We start from the raw sequence: 19,120 nt of genomic DNA on the forward strand, positions 1-19,120 counted from the left end.
TTATATACGATTATATTATTGATGATATCTGCCAAAAAGCTGCTCAAGTTCTGAAACGTAACGTTATTGTATTTACATTTCAATATTTCATTGCTTGATCACTTATGTAGCCAATATGAACTACCACAAAAAAGTACTACGTATTTCGTATTATGGCAGTTGTATGAATTTAGGGATCTGCCGAGCTTTTGCCGACTAGTACCAAAATACTATGCCTTCATCTTTGCATTTACGTTGGTTTCCGACAAACAGGCGCAAAACAGTAATACTAATAGTGCACAAGTTGATAGCTTAAGATAAGTTTAGACAGAATAAGTTTTTGTAAGATAATTTTATACACATGATACTTCGAATGCATTTGTTTTCCTGAGGATGGTTACCTGCGAGCTGTAAATATGCTGCAAAAATTTCCAAGGTAAGGGTGAAGACGTGATATTTCTCAAAAAAATTTCTTTCATGGTCAATGCATGGTTTTAAGACAACAAGCTTATTGTATTGATAATTTAAATTCATATGTAATGGTGCAATATTACATGACAAGCTTATTGTATTGATAATTTAAATTCATATGTAATGGTGCAATATTACATGGAATAGAACATAATTTAATAGACTGATAATACATACGTACTACATGTTCGTTGCTGAAATAACTTCAACTGCTTACATAAACATGCATAATCTACTTTATTTGAATCGTCCTAAGAGGATATTCTAACTTAGTGATATTACATATTACAAATAAAACCTGAAAACTTGTAATTAAACGAACTATTTAAGACTACGACATTGAAGCTTCTTCTTAACCCATGAAGGAGACAACACAGGGCTAGGCTCACACCCTGCAGAATTTGTATCTTCCGTATCATCATCTCCATTGCTATGGCGGCCAGGGGATTTCTTCACTTCTCGCAAGAGCTTTACTCTCCACACCTTAAATGTCTGATCCAAGCTAGCACTATAAACCAAGAAACTCGTTACAAGCTCGTCCTGCAAAGAAGCAGCCAAGCATCTCACAGGCCCTCTATGCCCTTCTAAAACAGCAAGACACTCATGAGTAAATCTTACTTTCTCTCGCCTCCAAATCCTGATCGTCGAGTCCTCAGACCCACTAATCACCAAATTATCTAGGGTCACTAGGCAAAGAACCGCAAACTGATGCCCTTCTAAGACTCCACCGTGATTGTAGTGAGTAGAAATCTCTTGCACCCAGAAATTTATACATCCATCAGAAGATCCGGAATACAAGAAACTCCTTTGTGATGGTGACACACCTAAAGCCAAGGCATAAATAGGGTAGGTATGAAAACTAAAGACCTTAATAAGGACATGGCTGTGTTCACCATAAACCCTTAACCACATCTTTACTGTTCCATCTGAAGAACAAGTAAAAAGGTAGCCACTTTGTTGGTTGACCACCATGTCATTGATGTGGTCACCATGAGCTACAAACGAGTCGATACACTTCTTTACACTTAACTTCCAAGCTTTGATAGTTTTATCAAATGAGCCAGTGTATAAAATACTTTCAACATAGTAAAAAGCCATGCAAGAGATAATATCCCTATGTTGTGGTGTAATTGGCTTATTAGCAGTTAACCTATGGTGTGGGACAACAGACCTACAAATGAAACTCTTGAAATGGCTAGCACAAGGTAAGGTAAGGACTTTTCTAGCCCTAAAGCTACCACTGCAAGTTCTCATGTTCCATATCCTAATTTTATGATCCTTATGTGCAGTGAAGAGCATGTCATCATAGACTTGCATGGCCCGGACTTCGCCGGAGCTAGATTGTATGTAACCCTTTGCATGGCAGTCAAGTGACTGCCATGCATAGACTCGACGACTACTTGAACCAGTTAAGACTAGGTCACCGAATACAGTGAGAGAATAAATATCACCATCACGACGGAGAGAGGAGATACAGCAGTAGAGAAGAGAAGGATGAGAGGGGGTTAACGAAGGAGAGGGAGACCAGGATGATTCAGGGCTTTGAGACATCATCGGTGAGGTATCAGGGTAGAAATGGGTGCCATGAAGGCGAGCAAGAAAATTTTGGTTATGCTTAGAGAGGTGTTGAAAGCTGGGTGATTGATCTTCTGTAAAATCTTCATCAAAGAAGCAAGAAAGGCTTTTCTTGTGACTGAGCTGGCGATCCATCGCAAGAGAAAAAACAGGAGTGGAGATGTGAACTAGGGAAATCTTTGTGTGTGCGTGCATGCGGCGTTGGAACTAGGTTTTTGGGAGCTAGGGGGTATATATGCATGCAAAACCATGCATTTATTCAATGACAGAGAGTTGGTTCAATCATTATTTCACGAAACTTAGCTATGTTGTTTCTATTTCCTTTGTAATTTATTTCATTTTAGGATGGGTTGGGGAGGGGGGGAATTTGTTCAAAATTGGCAGTCTGGGTACACCTCGTACATGTATTATACGTAGAAAGAGAGAGAAAACCCTATATGTGGTCCTAATGAGGACATGGAGATGGCAAAGGAAACGGAGGGATGGGGTTTTCCTCGCTTTTGCACAGTAGGCCTCACTAGGGACCTACATGACGAGCCACTGCCTATCAAAATAGCATAATTGTGTCTGCATAATGGCTAAGACTAAACGATATGGATAGTTCATTAGTTCAACATGCTCATCAACCATTAACCTTAAGATGTGGATCATTAGGCACCTTAGCATGGCATGTAAACTCCTCTCAGATTTTAAGCAAAACTTCTCATTCACGTGATATCCAATGTAGATCCAGAGAGTCATCCAGAATCAATAGTAAGATGCAATCATACAGGCAAACCTCAGGGGCTACTATAGATCCTCTACCCTCAGAATTTGAACATACATATCTCTAGATCACAGTCTCACAGAGTTAGGGCAAAACCATATTAAAAATGTATTCCGAGTCTATTACCCAAAATTTGTTATGGAATTTTCATGAACCGAAATCGCACGAAAAAGAACCAGTTGAGCTAGTTTTTCAGTACATTAACCTCGATAACCAAAAATCACTAATAAAATATTCATAACTTATCATTGACAAGCTTCTAGTTGTTGCTGTGCCCAGCAGACCATCAGTCATTCAAGCTTAGGGAGAGCATTTATAATAGCAAAAAACGAACCATACCACTGCTGATAGAAGCATTTAGCACTCCTATAACAGTATATAAGACCATATACCAAGAAATTATTGCATCGATTGGCAAATTATAGGATTTGCATCGAAGAAATAGAGAAGAATGACGGGTGAAAAACATAAAAAGTCACTGCTAACAAACAGCATAGCTGTCTATCAACTTACACTGAATACTGATAATAAGGTTCAAAACAGGCTACGGACAACATTCTCGATAGATGATAAGGGATTGGTGATAAATATTATTACTCGTACATCAGTAGGATAATTGCACGTGACAGATGCAGGTTAATCCCAGAGAGAGATTTGCACCAAAAACATTTTAATGAAAATTCTGTTTTCATCAATCTTGATCCTATAATCGAACCTTTTAAAAAACCTAATTTACCAAACTAGATTGTATCAGTGCTAAGGCATGATTTGGTTACAGCTCCTATAGTAGCATTATACTAGGTTGGTTAACTAACCCTTTCTTTCCGGTACAATAACCATATACTCCCTTCGTGTTTTAATAAGTGTTACAGTTTGACCGGCACATAGTTTTAGGCAATTTAATTGACTTAAATAAAATAAGGTAAGTGGGGTAGTTGAAGTATTTAAAAATTGTAAAAGAAAGGTAGCTTTTTGCCAAAAAAAGAAGTGTAACACTTATTAAAACAAAGAGGAAGCACGAAGTACTTGCCACAATTTCAATTTTTTGGTATCGAAGGAAACAAATCATACTCTCTCCGTCTTCGAATAAATGACATGTTAGACCCGGTTTACTTCACCTTGAAAAAATAATATTCGGTAAAATAATTTCACTTCAGTAAAATAATTTTAGTCCAGTAAATATAATTTTAATACTGTAAAACTCGGTAATTTTAAAGAAGAAATATAATAGAGAATCAATAAAAATAATTTCACTTCAACAAAAATAATTTCAGTTCACCAAAAAAAAATTCAGTTCAGTAAAAATAATTACAGTTTAATGAAAAAATAATTTCAGTTCAACAAAAATAAGGTGAATTAAACAAGAACTTAGATTTTTTTTCAATATTCATACACTAACTATTACCATAGTTCTATAATAAATTATTAACAATGAATTGTATCAAGAAATATATTGTTAAATAGGTATTAATATAAAGCTTTAAAATATCAACTTTTTATTTTTTTACTATATTTAATTATACATCTATAAAGTCATATATTGACATGTGTGTCAAATTTGAATATGTTAATTATTCATAGATTTTACTCAAACTTCATTAAATATATTTAGACTAATAATAGGTTTAGAATTTAACACCTCTAAAACAATTACTTTTCCCTTTTACTTCCTACGGAGTAGATTTCAAAATACACGTATGGATTAAGTTCACTAACATCTCTAATGGCAAGCTAAATGTCAAATCAACTTATCATGTCACATTGGATTTTAAACTAATATTCTATGTAGTTGATGACCTTCTTGTCTCTTCACCTATCTCACCAATCACCATGGTTAGTGTAATCCCTTAAACTTATGGTAACACACTTTAACCAAGAATATACCCTACGTATTTTAGGAAAATGTGTAGAATGAATTAAATTTTAGCAGCAGCAATAATCTATTGATAATAAATACGTAGTACTTTAATCAGTAAGCACGTGTGAATAGTATAAACCTACTTGCCTTATTTAATGAATAAATGAAAAGACTATATAGAAGTATTAAAAAAAAAAAAAAAATTACTACGTAAAAAAAAAAGAGGGGCAAAAAACCTTTTGGAATAGGGAAAAAAATATACCCAAAATGCCAACAAATTGAAAATGAAGGCATTGTAAATATAATATAAGGAAAGGAATTGTTCTCTACAACCTCAATTTAACTATCACGTTACTAATTCAAATTATACTATAACCATGATTTTTAATTTTAAATTGAGGTATAATATGAATGTTCATGTCATTGATACAAATAATTAGTACCTGTTGTTACAGAGGAATTATTCTAAACTAGGTGGGGAAACGAAAGATAATGCTAGGCAAACATAAGCTTAGCCAATTCTCATAAGAAATGAGTAGACATAAAAAACTATCAGGCAAACATTAACTTGCTTCTACGGTTGAATTTAAGTTCTCCAACGCAGCTAATGTTTTGGATTGACAAGTTGACAACCCGCCAATGTAGTACTGTTGAGTTAATGGACTAAGGATTTTACCAGTTATCAGCCTCCCCATAACTTCAATCCGGAGTTTCCTGACTCACCATACACCTATAACATCAGCATATAATAAAATTGTTGTTTAATTCTTTGGATAGATTGAGTCAACCCATAAATAAGCAACCACAAAGTCCCCACAGATATTACTAAAGTCACCAGATCGATAAATAAAAATCTCTTTAAAGCTGTTGAATTTAAAGCTTATGTTCTTTCCACTGGAATTTATTTATTTGAACTTATAAAGCATTTATTTTGTTTCAATATCTAAACTAATTGGAATCTATAAAATCTTATGTTTTCAAACATTATACTCTAACAAATACTTTATACTTCCTCCGTTTTTAAATACTTTGCTCCATTTAATCTGGACATGTATACCGATACAAATTTTTGATCAATTATATCTTTAATTATTAATAAGTATAAATTCTAACAATTAAAAATTAATAATCTATTCATTGAGACGTTCTAACAAGTACCCACAAAAGCATATTTTTTCTTATGAATAAATCACAAACATTGGTCAAAGTAGGATGAATGAATAGTGCAAAAAGTAAAAATGGAGCAAGTATTTAAAATTGGGGAGAGTAGGGCCTTGTTTAATTCAACTTATTTTTACTTATTTCAGAAAAAATAAGTTCAGATAAAAAAAAATAAGTTCAGATAAAAAAAAATAAGTTCATTTCAAATCATCGTTTTATGTGCAATTTTTTATCGCTAAATATCTTTAATTTCGTAACTAAAAAATATTATGAAAATTACATATTAATAAAATACACATTATTACGAATCTAACAAGATCCCACTTGATATATTTTTTTCCTTACAGATTATCGTACACTTAAGGTTAAAATTTGGTCAAATCAGACAATAAGATCATATTAGACCAGACCAGACCAGATCAGATAAGATAAGTTCAGATAAGCAAAAATAAGATGAACTAAACAGAGCCTAAGATTTACAGGTATTACTTTCCATCAACACAAAAGATTTTTTTTCTATTGATGGTTAATGTACAGTTTCATAAACTTTTTCTAAAGAATTATTTAATTTAATTTGCCGAGTGTAATATTTTTAGAAATGAAAAAAAAAAAAAAAGTAAATAATGGCATGAAAATTGGGGAAAAGGTAACAAAAAAAAGGGTTTTTCTATGTAGTAACCTCGTTTTTTTCACTTTTCTATGTTGTGACCTAACATATATGACTTTCTACGTTGTAACCCTAAAGAACGAAAAGTCACTATATTGTGACCTCACCGTTAAACTGCCGTTAGTTGCTTCCGTTAAAATGAAAATATTAATTTTTTTTTTTTCATTTCCCCTTCCCCTTTCCCTTCTTCCCTCCATAACCACCAGAATCGCGACCACCCTCAATAGCTAGCCCCCTCCCGCCATTCACCGCTAACGTTTTGGGTTGCCAAATCCTCTCCCTCCTCTTTTTCGTTCGACCTGCTGCGTCGTGCCGCCATCGCCTCTGGCCAACCGTTCGACCTGCTGCGTGCCGCCATCTCCTCTCAGCCTTTCCTTCAACCTAAGCGCGCAACAACTCCTCCCCTTTCTGCTCACTAGGTCTGAAAACCTAATGTCGCCCCAGTTAGTTAATTCTAGTTGTGAATTGTTGATCTATTCTTGGGTATATGATAGTTTTGATGAAAATAGTTGCTGCAAATAAGCATTTGTTTGAGTTAATTAACATTCTAGCTTCAATTGGGTTAATCTTTGATGATGTTACATGTTAAATTGAGTGATATCACTAATATGTCGTTGCAACCATTGGTTGCTGAATTTCCACATTGATTTATTAAATTTTTAATTTGAAATTTTGAGAAGAGTTGCTTAGATTTGTACAAGTAATGGTCTTATTGGGGGTGGCCGGAATTTAAGAAGGAATGAGGTGAAGGGGGAGCGGTGAAAAAAGGTTGGCAGGGGAAGGGCGGCCGGACAGGGAAGTACGAGCGTGGAGGTGAACTGGCTGGAAATGGAGGGGCTGAATTCATGGAGAGGGGGCCGATGCCGGTGAGGGTAATGCTGATGCCGGTGGGGCTGCGTAGGTGGGGGAAAGGGAGGGGGGAGGGTGGCTGGCAGTGGGGTGGCTGGAAGGTGGCTGGACGGTGGTTGGGCCCCATTAACGGAAATAGTAACAGTTAACGGAAGCAACTAACGACAATTTAACGGCGATGTCACAATATAGTGACTTTTCATACTTTAAGATAGCGTAGAAAGTCATATATGTTAAATCACAGCGTAGAAAAGTGAAAAAAAAAAAACGAGGTTACTATGTAGAAAAACCCAAAAAAAAAAAAAAAAAAAAGAGAGTAATTTTTTAAGATAAAACATTAGATATAAACACAACATGTCAGGACACCAAAAAAAAAAAACCGAAGTAGAAAACACATGCACTACAATATAGAACCCTGTGAGTATATTTTTACGCACACTTGGATAAGCTCCCACATACCATACACGCTCATCATAGACATAGTGCTCTTACCATCTTACTTGCCACATTATTAAACCAATTATACATTATAAATTTAAAATTAAGGTTGTAAGCAACAAAGAATGGAAGAAAAAAAAAAATTATACACAAGAATTGTAATTAGTCATCAACAATCACTTAAAAATCAACTTTCACAAAACAAAACTGTAAAAGAGCATCATTTATGTGATTTGATGTGATTAAGTTTGATGTGTAGAATACAACTGTAGCATATAAGTTCTGCTGATAAGTCTTTTTTTATCAAACAAATTATTTCTTAATCAATGCCTCATCAATAGCAAGATGTAAATACTTATTCCTTGTATGAATTAGGTTCACTGCATACACACACACACAAAACAAACAACATTCAACTAAATGTCTTTCTTACCTAGAATCAATTCATCGCTTACAAATTACAATAAGTTCACTGCTCATCAATAAGTAGACATAATTCCACAATACAACTATAAAATTTTACAGCAGGACCAATATCAAATGAATTAGCTTTTTTCCACAGGAAATTGGTAAAAAGCACTACTAGTAGATTTGCTATAGGTACCATTAAATTTGGGTGAATAGTACTCCAATTTATTGTCACTATTCTATGACATTGAGAATAAATTGCTAGAACTGTAATTGCCAGGGTAATTTGTACTCCGTACTTTATTAATCTCGTTCTCACCTAATTAAGATTCAGTTAAAATTTAAAAATTTACGGCAACACCAACTTTTCCCTCCGCGAAGATAGAACAAGAGTACCAATAGTAGGTTTGCTATAGGTGCAATTAGATTTGGGTAAAAAAGGTACTCATGTTTGGGTAAAAACTAAAATGTACTCCAATATAATGTCATTATTCTATGACATCAAGAATGAATTGCCAGAAATGTTATCACCAGGGTAATCTGTCCTTTCTTAATCTCGTTCTCACCTAATTAAGATTCGGCTTAATGTCTCAATGCCAAACAATAAAAGAAGACCGTGAACGCAGTAAATGAACCTGCAACTTAAAATAAATACTCCTGGCACCTAGACACTAGGAGGAAAAACGTTCCTGCAAAATACATTATTTTGACTAAATTATCTGAGGGTCTTCCTCATGATCACTTAATACTAAAAATAGAGGAGCGAAAATTTTGAAAATTACACCCTTTGCCATTCATAGCGAAAAAATACTCCTATCTTATGACTTTTCCATACATAGCAAATAAATACTTCTATCTATGACAACTGTCAAGTTCAGATAGTATGAAATAAATAAATGACCTAAGCTCTGACCTAAGGAAATTACTAATGTGAGTTGTTTTCACAGTGGAGGTAAAGGAAGATAAAACCTTTGGTTTCCATTTTGAATAAGAGGACGGATATTATCAGAAGGTCGTTCATAAGGGAATTAAGTAAAAAAATCATCATAACTATCCTTCCTCAGTTAAATTCATCTCACTTTTCATCCTTCCATTTTTACCTCCTGTAATATCATACTCCAATCCCTACCAACAAGTTGCTGCCTACAAAAAAAAGTATATAATGCCTTAAATTTGGATCCTTCCTCTCCGCTAAGCTCAAGATAAAAATAAATAAATAAATAAAAACAAACTTAGCCAAGATTCTGAATCCTCCTAAGATTTTACAATCAGTCAGCCCCACATTTTTACCACATTCATACAAAAAACCTTGTAATCAACCACATTTAATACTCCGTATATGTGGAACCTAAAACTGACAAACCTTGACCCAAACACAAAACCAAGTAGGTCAAGCCTTTTTAACCCACTTAAGTTAACTATTTGATAATTAAGTCAGCTTAGTGTTGATATTTTAAACCCAAAACTAAAAAGGGTACACCTACTTAATTTAAAAATATAAAAAATTTCAACATATTAGCACAATATAGAGGTATGACTGTATGAGTTAGCATAATATAATTATTTCTTTAAAATTTTACTATACTAGCAAGGTAGGGGCTGGCCAAACATAGATAAAATGATACAAAACCAAGCAAAAGAAATTAATATATTGTTAAAAGTTCCTTGAATTCCAATCTTAAACAGCTAAATGTCTTAGTATCAAGGGTTTAAACTAGTTTGATAAAATGGGTCAGGCTAGTGTTACATGAAAATGAATTCGACACAACACAACCCATTTGCTAGCACGCACTTTCTAGTGGAAGATGAGGAGAGAGGACTAGAGTGTTGCTCCCCAAAGGTGCAAGAAAGCTGGTTGTACGGTACAGATGCTTAATTAGTGTGAGAAGGTACCAAATAGCAGAGCAGAGGTGTCTCATGTCTTAAGAAGCCATAGCACGCTTTCAAAAAAAAAAAAAAAAAAAAGAAGCCATAGCACAGGAGTGAGTAAATGTAAGTGCAGTATATTAAGTGTCTAGGTAGTAGCTGTCAAAAATAAATAAATATATAGGGGTAATACAGGAAATGCTCAGAGTCTAGGTCAAAAAAAAAAAAAAAAACTTTTACTTCAATTAAGACAACTCAAAAAAAAAATAAAAAAAATAAAAAAATAAAGAGAAGCCTATCATATCTATCTATACTTAGTATTCGAAATCACAAACTAAAGTTGACACATGTCCTCCTCCTCTTTCACCTTTCTTTATAATCATTCTCTTTCCTTATGTTTTCAAAAAAAATTCTCTTCATCTCCTCCTTTATTATTTCTCATTAACTCTTTATATTTTGTAATTCTTATTTAAATTCAATCACAAATTAAATTTCCTAAACCTTCTCCTCTTCTCCCTCCATTTTTCAATTCAATTTATTCACATTCATCATTCAATTCTTTGATTCTTTATCTTCCCTATCTTCTAATATAAATACAAATTTTCAATAAAGCTTTTTCACATCACTTAAGTTCCAAATAATAAAAAATTAGAGAAACATCGTTTAAAATTCTATGTAAAATTTCTACAACAATGAAGATGATTATTAAAAAGATTAATATTGAGTAAAGAAGAATTTTATACCTTCATATTTGATGTAAAAATGTAAATTTATAATAATGTTTGGTATTTAGTTTTTTATACAAATGGATGATTAACTATTATGTAAATAGAGATTTGATTTTATAATTTTAAACCATTTTTTCTACAATTATTACTACTAATTTATAAAATGTTATAACATGTTAAAAGACGATGAAATAAATTCATTCAACTAATTGATAATTTTTTAAATAAAACTAATAATTTAAGCACAACCCATGCGTAGAACGGGTCCAAAAGTTAGTTATCATTTCAAAACGAAGTGAAATATTCCCAGAATCGGCCCATAAGCTTCCACGTCAGATAGGGATAGCATGGTTTTTTAACATCATTCCGCTCTCTTAAAAAGTTTGTTCCCACTTCCAACACCCATGATTAGAACTTGGAACTACAATCACATGATTGAATTTCAAATCATTATCTTTGATGAAAGAGCACAGCAAGGCTACCAGAGTGCACAGCTAATAGGTTTCGCAACATGCATGTAAAATTTTGAAATTAATGATGGAGCCACATAAAAATAGAAGGCATCATGATTTCTAATCCTGTCTCCAAAAATGTAGTAATATTATTAGGGATATCAATGGGGCGGGGCGGATGTTGGTCTTCCTATCCCCATCCCCACCTAGCATTTTCATCCCATCCCCATCCCCATCCCCGCGACGGGTCCAAAATTCATCCTTATACCCACCCCGACAGGTACAATTCCAAAACCATCCCCGCCCTACCCCCTACTTGGATATCCACCCCTACCTAATCCCCACCAAAGACCCGCCTGATTCCCGCTCTCAAATACACAATCCAACATAATTAATACTTCCTCCGTTCTAGTAATATTGCAACAATTGGACTTTTGGACTATTTATCATGTTTGACCACAAATTATGATTTATACATAAAGTAAAATATAGTCCTGTGGGGTCTTGTTAAATTCGTCTCATAAAATACTTTCACAATATCAACTTTTTATAATTTTTACTCTTATATAATTACAGATATTTAACATATAAAATGTGCTTTGGGATGCGTAATTTCATCCTTGTTGCAATATTTGTGGAACAAAGAAAGTATAGATTACAATAAAAAAAAAAAAATAAAAAAAAACACCATTCTTAATATTTCACATTTTTTTGTTTATAATATAACTATATAAGTGTATCATAAAGTATTATAATTAATATTTTATTTAACATAATTATTTTTATAAAATAGTATAAATATATACTTCCTGCGTTCTAGTAATATTACATCAATTGGACTTTTGCACTATTCATCATGCTTGTTTGACCAAAAATTATGATTTATACGTAAAGTAAAATATAGTCATGTGGGGTCTTATTAGATCTGTCTCGCAAACTTTTACAATATCAATTTTTTATAATTTTTACTATTATATAATTATAAATATTTAACATATAAAATGTGCTTTGGGATGCATAATTTCATCCTTGTTGCAATATTTGTGGAACAGAGGAAGTATAATTTTGTTTTTAAAGATATATAGATGTGGGTATGAGGTTGGGATGGGGCGGGTACAACCTAAAATCCACCCCCGCCCCCCATCACCCATGGCGGGTATGGTTATTATCCCCATCCCCGCCCCACCACCCGCCAAACCGAGACTCATCCTACTTGACCCGCCCCATTGACATCCCTAAATATTATGATCTAAAGCTCTATAGGGGCAAATCCACACTGCACATCACAGTAATTCAAATTCTATGACCGAAGAAAATTAATTACCTCAAAAAGCAATTATCCCCAAGCAATTCAAAACTCATCCAGGTGGCTTCTAGAAATTAGGATAATTTTGGCATTGCAGCTTGTCCACTCTTTGAGACAGAAGATAATCTCCAACTGCAAGACAGAAATCACAACTGTAATAAGAGGAATAAAGGGGGGGGGGGTGATTTAAAGGTATACAGGTCAAAAGCAAATGCGATGCAACCAAACACAATCTAAAAAACACCATTAAGACTTACAAGGTTGAAAGATTGTGCAAAGCCCGGGATATTACGGAGTAATTCAAAATAAACAAGTATGAAGATAATCCTCAAGCAGCTTAAGAGAACTTATTTCAAAATAATGTTATCCAGAATGACATATCAAGCATTGGTTTGACTATGGTGAACAGAAGTGATTTTGGGACTCTATATTCTCTTCTCAAAAAAAGAATGCAATTTCATGACGAGTAGCATAGTTTTCTTAGGTCATGTTGTCACTTAAAAAGGTGTTGAAATGGATGGCAACAAAGTAGAGGACCCAACTGTTATTCAAATTTGGCCTACACCCTATTATATCCATAATATGTGGAGTTTTCAGAGAGTTAGCTTCTTTTTGCATAGATTTGACAGAATTTTAGTTTCTCCATAATTCCAATAATAAATGAGAGGAATTTTTTTTCAATGGATCCCATATATTTAGGGTCCAAATCAAAATCAAGACGAGGCTTCTTGTTTAAATATAACAGCATTAACATTCTTAAAAATTATTTGAGAAATATAGTAAGCTTCTCACTAGAAAACATTCGATAGGCATAACAAATGAACAAGCTCAAGCAATTAAGTGAGAGCACATCAACTGACAAAAGAATCGAAGCACCTATTACGAAACAAAACTCATTGAGGAAGTGCAGCATATAACAGATAGCACATAGCCCAATATAAACTTAGGGGCTTTACACTCCATCACTATCACCTATTCTTGATGGTATTTTGCTTACTTTGAGCATGTAATTTGTGCTAAAATTTGCCAAGAACACATAAGCTAAAGGACATAATGACAGTGATTGTTAATGGATTTCTACAATGGTTCATTAATATGACAACGTCCAAAGACTCCAAAACAGCTAAACACATCAAAAAGCTCCTTTCAAACCTATAAAGACTGTTCGTGGAAGACCAAAGACCAAATGTTGATCACATTTTTGGACAACTTCATGGAAAAAGATAGTGATTATATCACCAGAATTTACTTTCATATCAAAAATCACCCTTAAACACGTCAAGATTGGTACACTTTCTGCAAAATGAAGCTAGCCTAAGAATACTCCAAATATCATTCCGTTCATTCATACCTGTGAAAACATGTTGGTTTCAGTTCACTCATAGTTCCATCTACGGGACATCTTAGAGAGCTATTTAGTAAACAATATCTATGCAGTACAAAAATGAAGACTCTAACTATGACAAGGAGGGTAAGGAAGCTAAGTATAGAGAAAAAGCAAGCACAAAGTTAAACTCACAAAACAAGAGGGTGTGAGAGAAGCACAGAGTAACATAGATTGAGAGAATAGGAAGATTTGGAGGATATAACAAATCAGCAAGTGGAAGCTGGAAAGCAATTTGGGAAAAGAGAATTTAAACAAGGGTGTTTGATGATAGGAGGGTTAGATGATTTGAAGATTGGGGAGGTGTAACTGGCCTCTTCAGATTTTTCATAGTTATGATTGGTAAGGTTTTACTTTGCTTCATACTCTTTTAATCTCTCTTGAAGGGGCAAATTTTTTTAATGTTTATTCATACTTCATACGCATCACCTCAACCATGGACAACCTCATGTGCCCCTAACAAGCACCTTATTGAGATCACCTTGCCTGGGAATTTTCTGATGTTAACCTCTCAAGCCAAGCTCCCATGCAAGCTTTTTGAGAGATAGCCAAACCTTCAACGTTACAGATTTATAACCTTATATTACTGATAACAATGAGGCAAAGTTGAGAGCAAATATCACTAACAGGGATTAAATGTTGTGCTTGACCAAGATCCTATAAGAGTTTTAAAAAAACTACAAATGCCACCCCTTTAAAAGTTAGACGGAACAAAACAGCAGAACAAGGGAACTGCCCTTGTCATTAAAGAATTTATTAGCTTAATTAAGCATCATTAAGTTTTTAAATACTTCATTTTTTTGGAAAGTTCTAGCTTTTTATTGTCTTCTTAGTGCAGCAAAACCTATTTCAAGGACTTAGAAATAAAGATAAGAAATAACTTAATTAAGTAAATGTGCTGCAGAGGACTGGTTTTGCAAAATTTACTTGATAAGACATTAATTCAGGTTTCCTTATTAAGAATTAAGAAGGAAAAAAAAAAAAAAAAGTGTCCTCTTTGTAAAAGCTATAAATTGCTAAAATTTTTAGTTAGAAAATAGATTTAAATTAAAGAATATTGCAAAAGAGTGAAAGACCAAGATATATTTCCATTTTATAAGAGCTGGTGCTATAGCAGACTTACAATGTATTTGAATGAGAGGATTTAAAGAGAAAGGAATGGCAGGGAGAGTGATGGATTGATATGGATTGGGGGAAGAGAAGAGGAAGGAAATGAAGGCATCCAGGTCTCATTTCTCATTTAATATACCAAATTCTTCCAGACTTAAGGTTTGGTGAAAAAAAAAGTCTCCATCTCCCTCTACTATTGTTATCCATAAACATTGTTAGAGCATGTTAAGTAAGAGTGTTTTTTGGGTTGGAAACAGATTCAATCAAACCATTACCGTTACCAAGTGTTTGTTAGAAAATTTAGGTAACTGGGTAATGGTTTTCACCTATTTGTTACCTCTCTAAAACCTAAGGTAACAATACCCTTACCCTCCTCAAACAGAAAGAAAAGGAGTTAAGATCAAGTAATTCTTTTCCATGGCTAAACCAAACAAATTAAAAGGTAAGAGTTAAATGAATCTTTTCCTCCCTTTTATTTGCTTCCTTTCCACTCCATTGCTAATAATCATACCAAACACCCCCTTAATGTGATCAAAATCTAGTAAGAAGCCATCAAAGAAAGTACTTTTTTTTTTAACACATCAAAGAAAGTACTTATATTGTCATGAATTGCATTCACTCCTATGAAATTCTGATGATATCCAAGATTTCTCTAAGTGAGCTTACTTATTTAGTGAAACAAGCATATGATTACCTCTATAACTACGTTTATATCTATAACTACTAATACTCCATCAAGATTTAAAGAATCAAGTGAACCTTGTAGATCACTTAATTACATGAAACAAAAGAGAGGGTCAGAGGATGCATGGATGATATCTTCCATAAAAAATCAGAACCTTGCTAAAATGTTTATTTAAACTTATGAACAAGATGCTCAATTCTTTGCTGTCTCCCTACCCAATAATTTTAATTTTTTAAAAAACAAAAACATACTTATTAAATTAGAAAAACTGTAAGGAATTTAAAAAGAATCTATTGTTGTTTCTTTTACCCCAAAACACAAAATAAGTAGAGGTCAACTATATGATCTTATGTTCGTACTGCATAGAAAGTTAATATAAAATGTTTAACATAATTTTAACATTGTAGGAAAGACTGCAAGGATGTAATCTTGGCCCTGATGGCTCAAGATAAACGTGGAACTTCAAAGTGAGCCAATACAAATATATAAAGCTCCCAATCAGAAAAAAGCAGTAGTTTAAAGCAGCGATTATGCAAGGAAGCTTGAAAAGATTAATTTGTGTTTCAAATATATTGATTTACCATGTTTCACCATAAGAGTGACTGACACATAAATCCAACAACCACTTACTCATTCTACCATTCCACACTTCCAATTGCTAAATTTAACTAGATTTTAACACTGAAACTAGGAAAACCACCTTCAGATCAATCAAGTATGCAAGTTTGTTGCTATCACCAAGAACAAAAAATAACCAGCACAATTTCAGAGTAAATTTCAACTTATTTTGATCATATGCCAAAGAACATTTTATAAATCCTTATACCAAGGGAAATCATGTTAATTGTTATTTATTCTTCCAATATGTTCTATTTAAACTCCCAAATTGTCCGTAGCCACATTAGTTTTTAAAAAGACACCAACATTGTAAACTGTAATTAAATTAAATTTTAGCTCCCTTTGCAAACTAAGAAAACATCAATCAACACATAATTTAAATTTTATAGAATGAACATAGAATAATAATAACATAAGGACGACAAAGCACCCTAGGGAGAGATCACATAACACTTAAGAATAATAAGCTTTTAGCAGTAACAACTATAACATAATATAAACCCTATCTTACCAGTTTGTCCTGCTTTGGATTTCTAAATAACTTCAATAGAAGCCTTCTACGTATATTATTTGATCTAGTCCCATCAATAAACTGCAGCTTACACTCAATATCCCCTCATAAGCAAATGCGGCAACTAGTTTCTGCACATCAAAGAATGAATTTCAGGATACAATACTATATAGTATATCCTGACCAATGAACCCAGCTTCAAAATAATTTTGTCCTTACTGATGATTTCTAAGCATTATTGCGCCACAAACACGTCCAAAAGCGTCAAAATACAGGATTTACACACACTAATCCTCTACAACGGTCTTCAATTTCTCCTCTTCACCTAATTCAAGATTTTTTCAATCTTCTTCCACCATTTCACTCAATCTTACTATAAAGTTTTTCAATGAACAAACACACATAGCACAACGCAGCAATTAGCATCGCATCATGGAAGATAAATCCACCAACATTTCAACTAAAATGCTAAAAACAGCTCGAAATTGATTGATTTTCGCATATTTGTCTCATCATCTTAAACTGATCAAAAACATTGGATCATCAATCGAACTAATATTGCCTAAATTCAATAATCCAGTAAAAAATGATTTATAAACTGAAATTAAAATTAAAAACAATAAAACTTCATGTCGACAAGAATTTCCAGAAACTCGTAACACAATAAGCTCGAATTTCCTAATAATGCCGCAAATATCACAAAATTTCAAGCAAAACGCAACTGAATTACTCGCCAAAAGTTTGCAAACCTCCAATTAACCATAAAACTTAAGCCAAATCAATAAAATTAAAGGTAAAAACAAAGAAGCAAAACCGCGAAATCGAACCTGAGAATCAATTGTGTTAGGGCTACTATCGGCGAACAGTGGCGGAGGACTTCTCTTCAACCTTAAGAGGATGAAGCAATAGACGAATAAAAACCTAACGCCTCAATTGGTCTGGTATCCGCCATTGATGATTTGCCGGAAGTTTTGTGGAGACGAAGAAGAGAGAACAAAATTAAGACCTGCTTAATGCTTTAGCAAGTAGGGCGGTAAAGCTTAACGAACAATGCATCATGGAGTGAGTGTATGTAAGACCCGTAAATGAAACTTTTTTTTTTAAAACTGAAATTATTTTTGGCTTTTTTTTTTTTTTTTTTTTTTGGGAAAGGATTTTTGCTTATTTATAATACTGAAATTAATTTTACTAAATTGAAATTAATTTTGCTGAACTGAAATTATTTTTACAGATCTTTTATTATATATCTTCTTTTAAGTCTACTGATTTTTACTGAATTGAAATTAATTTTAGAATATCATCGTTTTAAGGTGAAGTGGAGAGGGCCTCATTGTGTAAAGTGTGTTTATGAGGGCATTCAAGTTATTTTTTTTTAATTATCTGACTTTTTGAGCAAGGTTTGATTTAGGGCCCGTTCACTTCATCTTAGTTTTGCTGAACTGAAATGAAATTATTTTTGCTAAACTTAAATTATTTTTATCGAATTGAAATTAATTTTACTGAACTGAAATTATTTTTGCTGAACTGAAATTATTTTTATAGATTTTCTATTATATTTCTTCTTTAAGTTTACTGATTTTTACTGAATTGAAATTATTTTTACTAAACTGAAATTATTTTTGCTGAACTGAAATTATTTTACTGAACTGAAATTAATTTTACTGAACTGAATTTTTTTTTTACTGAATATTTTTTTTTTAAGGTTAACTGAATAGGGTCTTAGTGCCAAAATTTACATTTTTTAGGATCATACTTCACTATGATACTTTAATTAAAGAATAAATGTTGCATAATAAAAGATGAATGACTAAATGTTGTATAATGTATAAACAAGAATAAATATTTGATATAAAATTATGAGTGTAATACACAGAAATTCAATTATTATAAAAAGTGATTACAATAATGACTATGTCAACTTTCTCAAGCCTACACAGCGTTGTTTATGTTGAATTTGATTCTTAAACTTGTGTGAAATGCAACTCATTCCCAAGCATAGGAGGACCTAATTCGAGATGGTGTTAATTATAGTTAGGCATGGATCGAGCAGGCATGAGGGTCAATTAGGCACGACATGAAAATGGCTTGACCAAGCATGAACTCTCCACATCCATGCAGCGACCCAAGCATAATGAGGACTTGTTGGCATAGCATTACATGACCTAACCTAACACATGATTCAGATTGTATGGGGCTTTTTTTTTAATCATTGAGATGAGTCCAATATGGCACAACTTTTTTTTTTTTTTTGGCATGTTTCAAGCACAATCCACTAGAAGACATGGACG

General features: G+C 33.2%; 1 protein-coding gene and 1 long non-coding RNA gene across 3 annotated transcripts; both read right to left on the reverse strand.

Annotated features, from left to right (window-relative positions):
• Window positions 1-543: 543 nt before the first annotated feature.
• LOC110683149 (protein JINGUBANG-like) lies at window positions 544-2,418 on the reverse strand. The gene has a single exon (XM_021859495.1). It carries the CDS (start codon window positions 2,218-2,220, stop codon window positions 772-774), a length of 1,449 nt encoding a protein of 482 aa, XP_021715187.1. The 5' UTR covers window positions 2,221-2,418; the 3' UTR covers window positions 544-771.
• Window positions 2,419-4,613: 2,195 nt separating this feature from the next.
• On the reverse strand, window positions 4,614-17,921 carry LOC110683151. Of its 2 annotated transcripts, none has more exons than XR_002503562.1 (4): window positions 17,660-17,921; window positions 16,833-16,963; window positions 12,543-12,656; window positions 4,614-5,379 (listed from the first exon to the last, which is right to left on the reverse strand). It is a non-coding gene; the product is annotated as an uncharacterized LOC110683151 (long non-coding RNA). The 2 variants fall into 2 exon arrangements; XR_002503561.1 differs by lacking the exon at window positions 4,614-5,379 and adding an exon at window positions 9,741-10,112.
• Between the last annotated feature and the right edge of the window lie 1,199 nt (window positions 17,922-19,120).

Source organism: Chenopodium quinoa, unplaced genomic scaffold (genome assembly GCF_001683475.1).
Source record: "Chenopodium quinoa cultivar QQ74 unplaced genomic scaffold, ASM168347v1, whole genome shotgun sequence".
Lineage (NCBI taxonomy): Eukaryota > Viridiplantae > Streptophyta > Magnoliopsida > Caryophyllales > Amaranthaceae > Chenopodium > Chenopodium quinoa.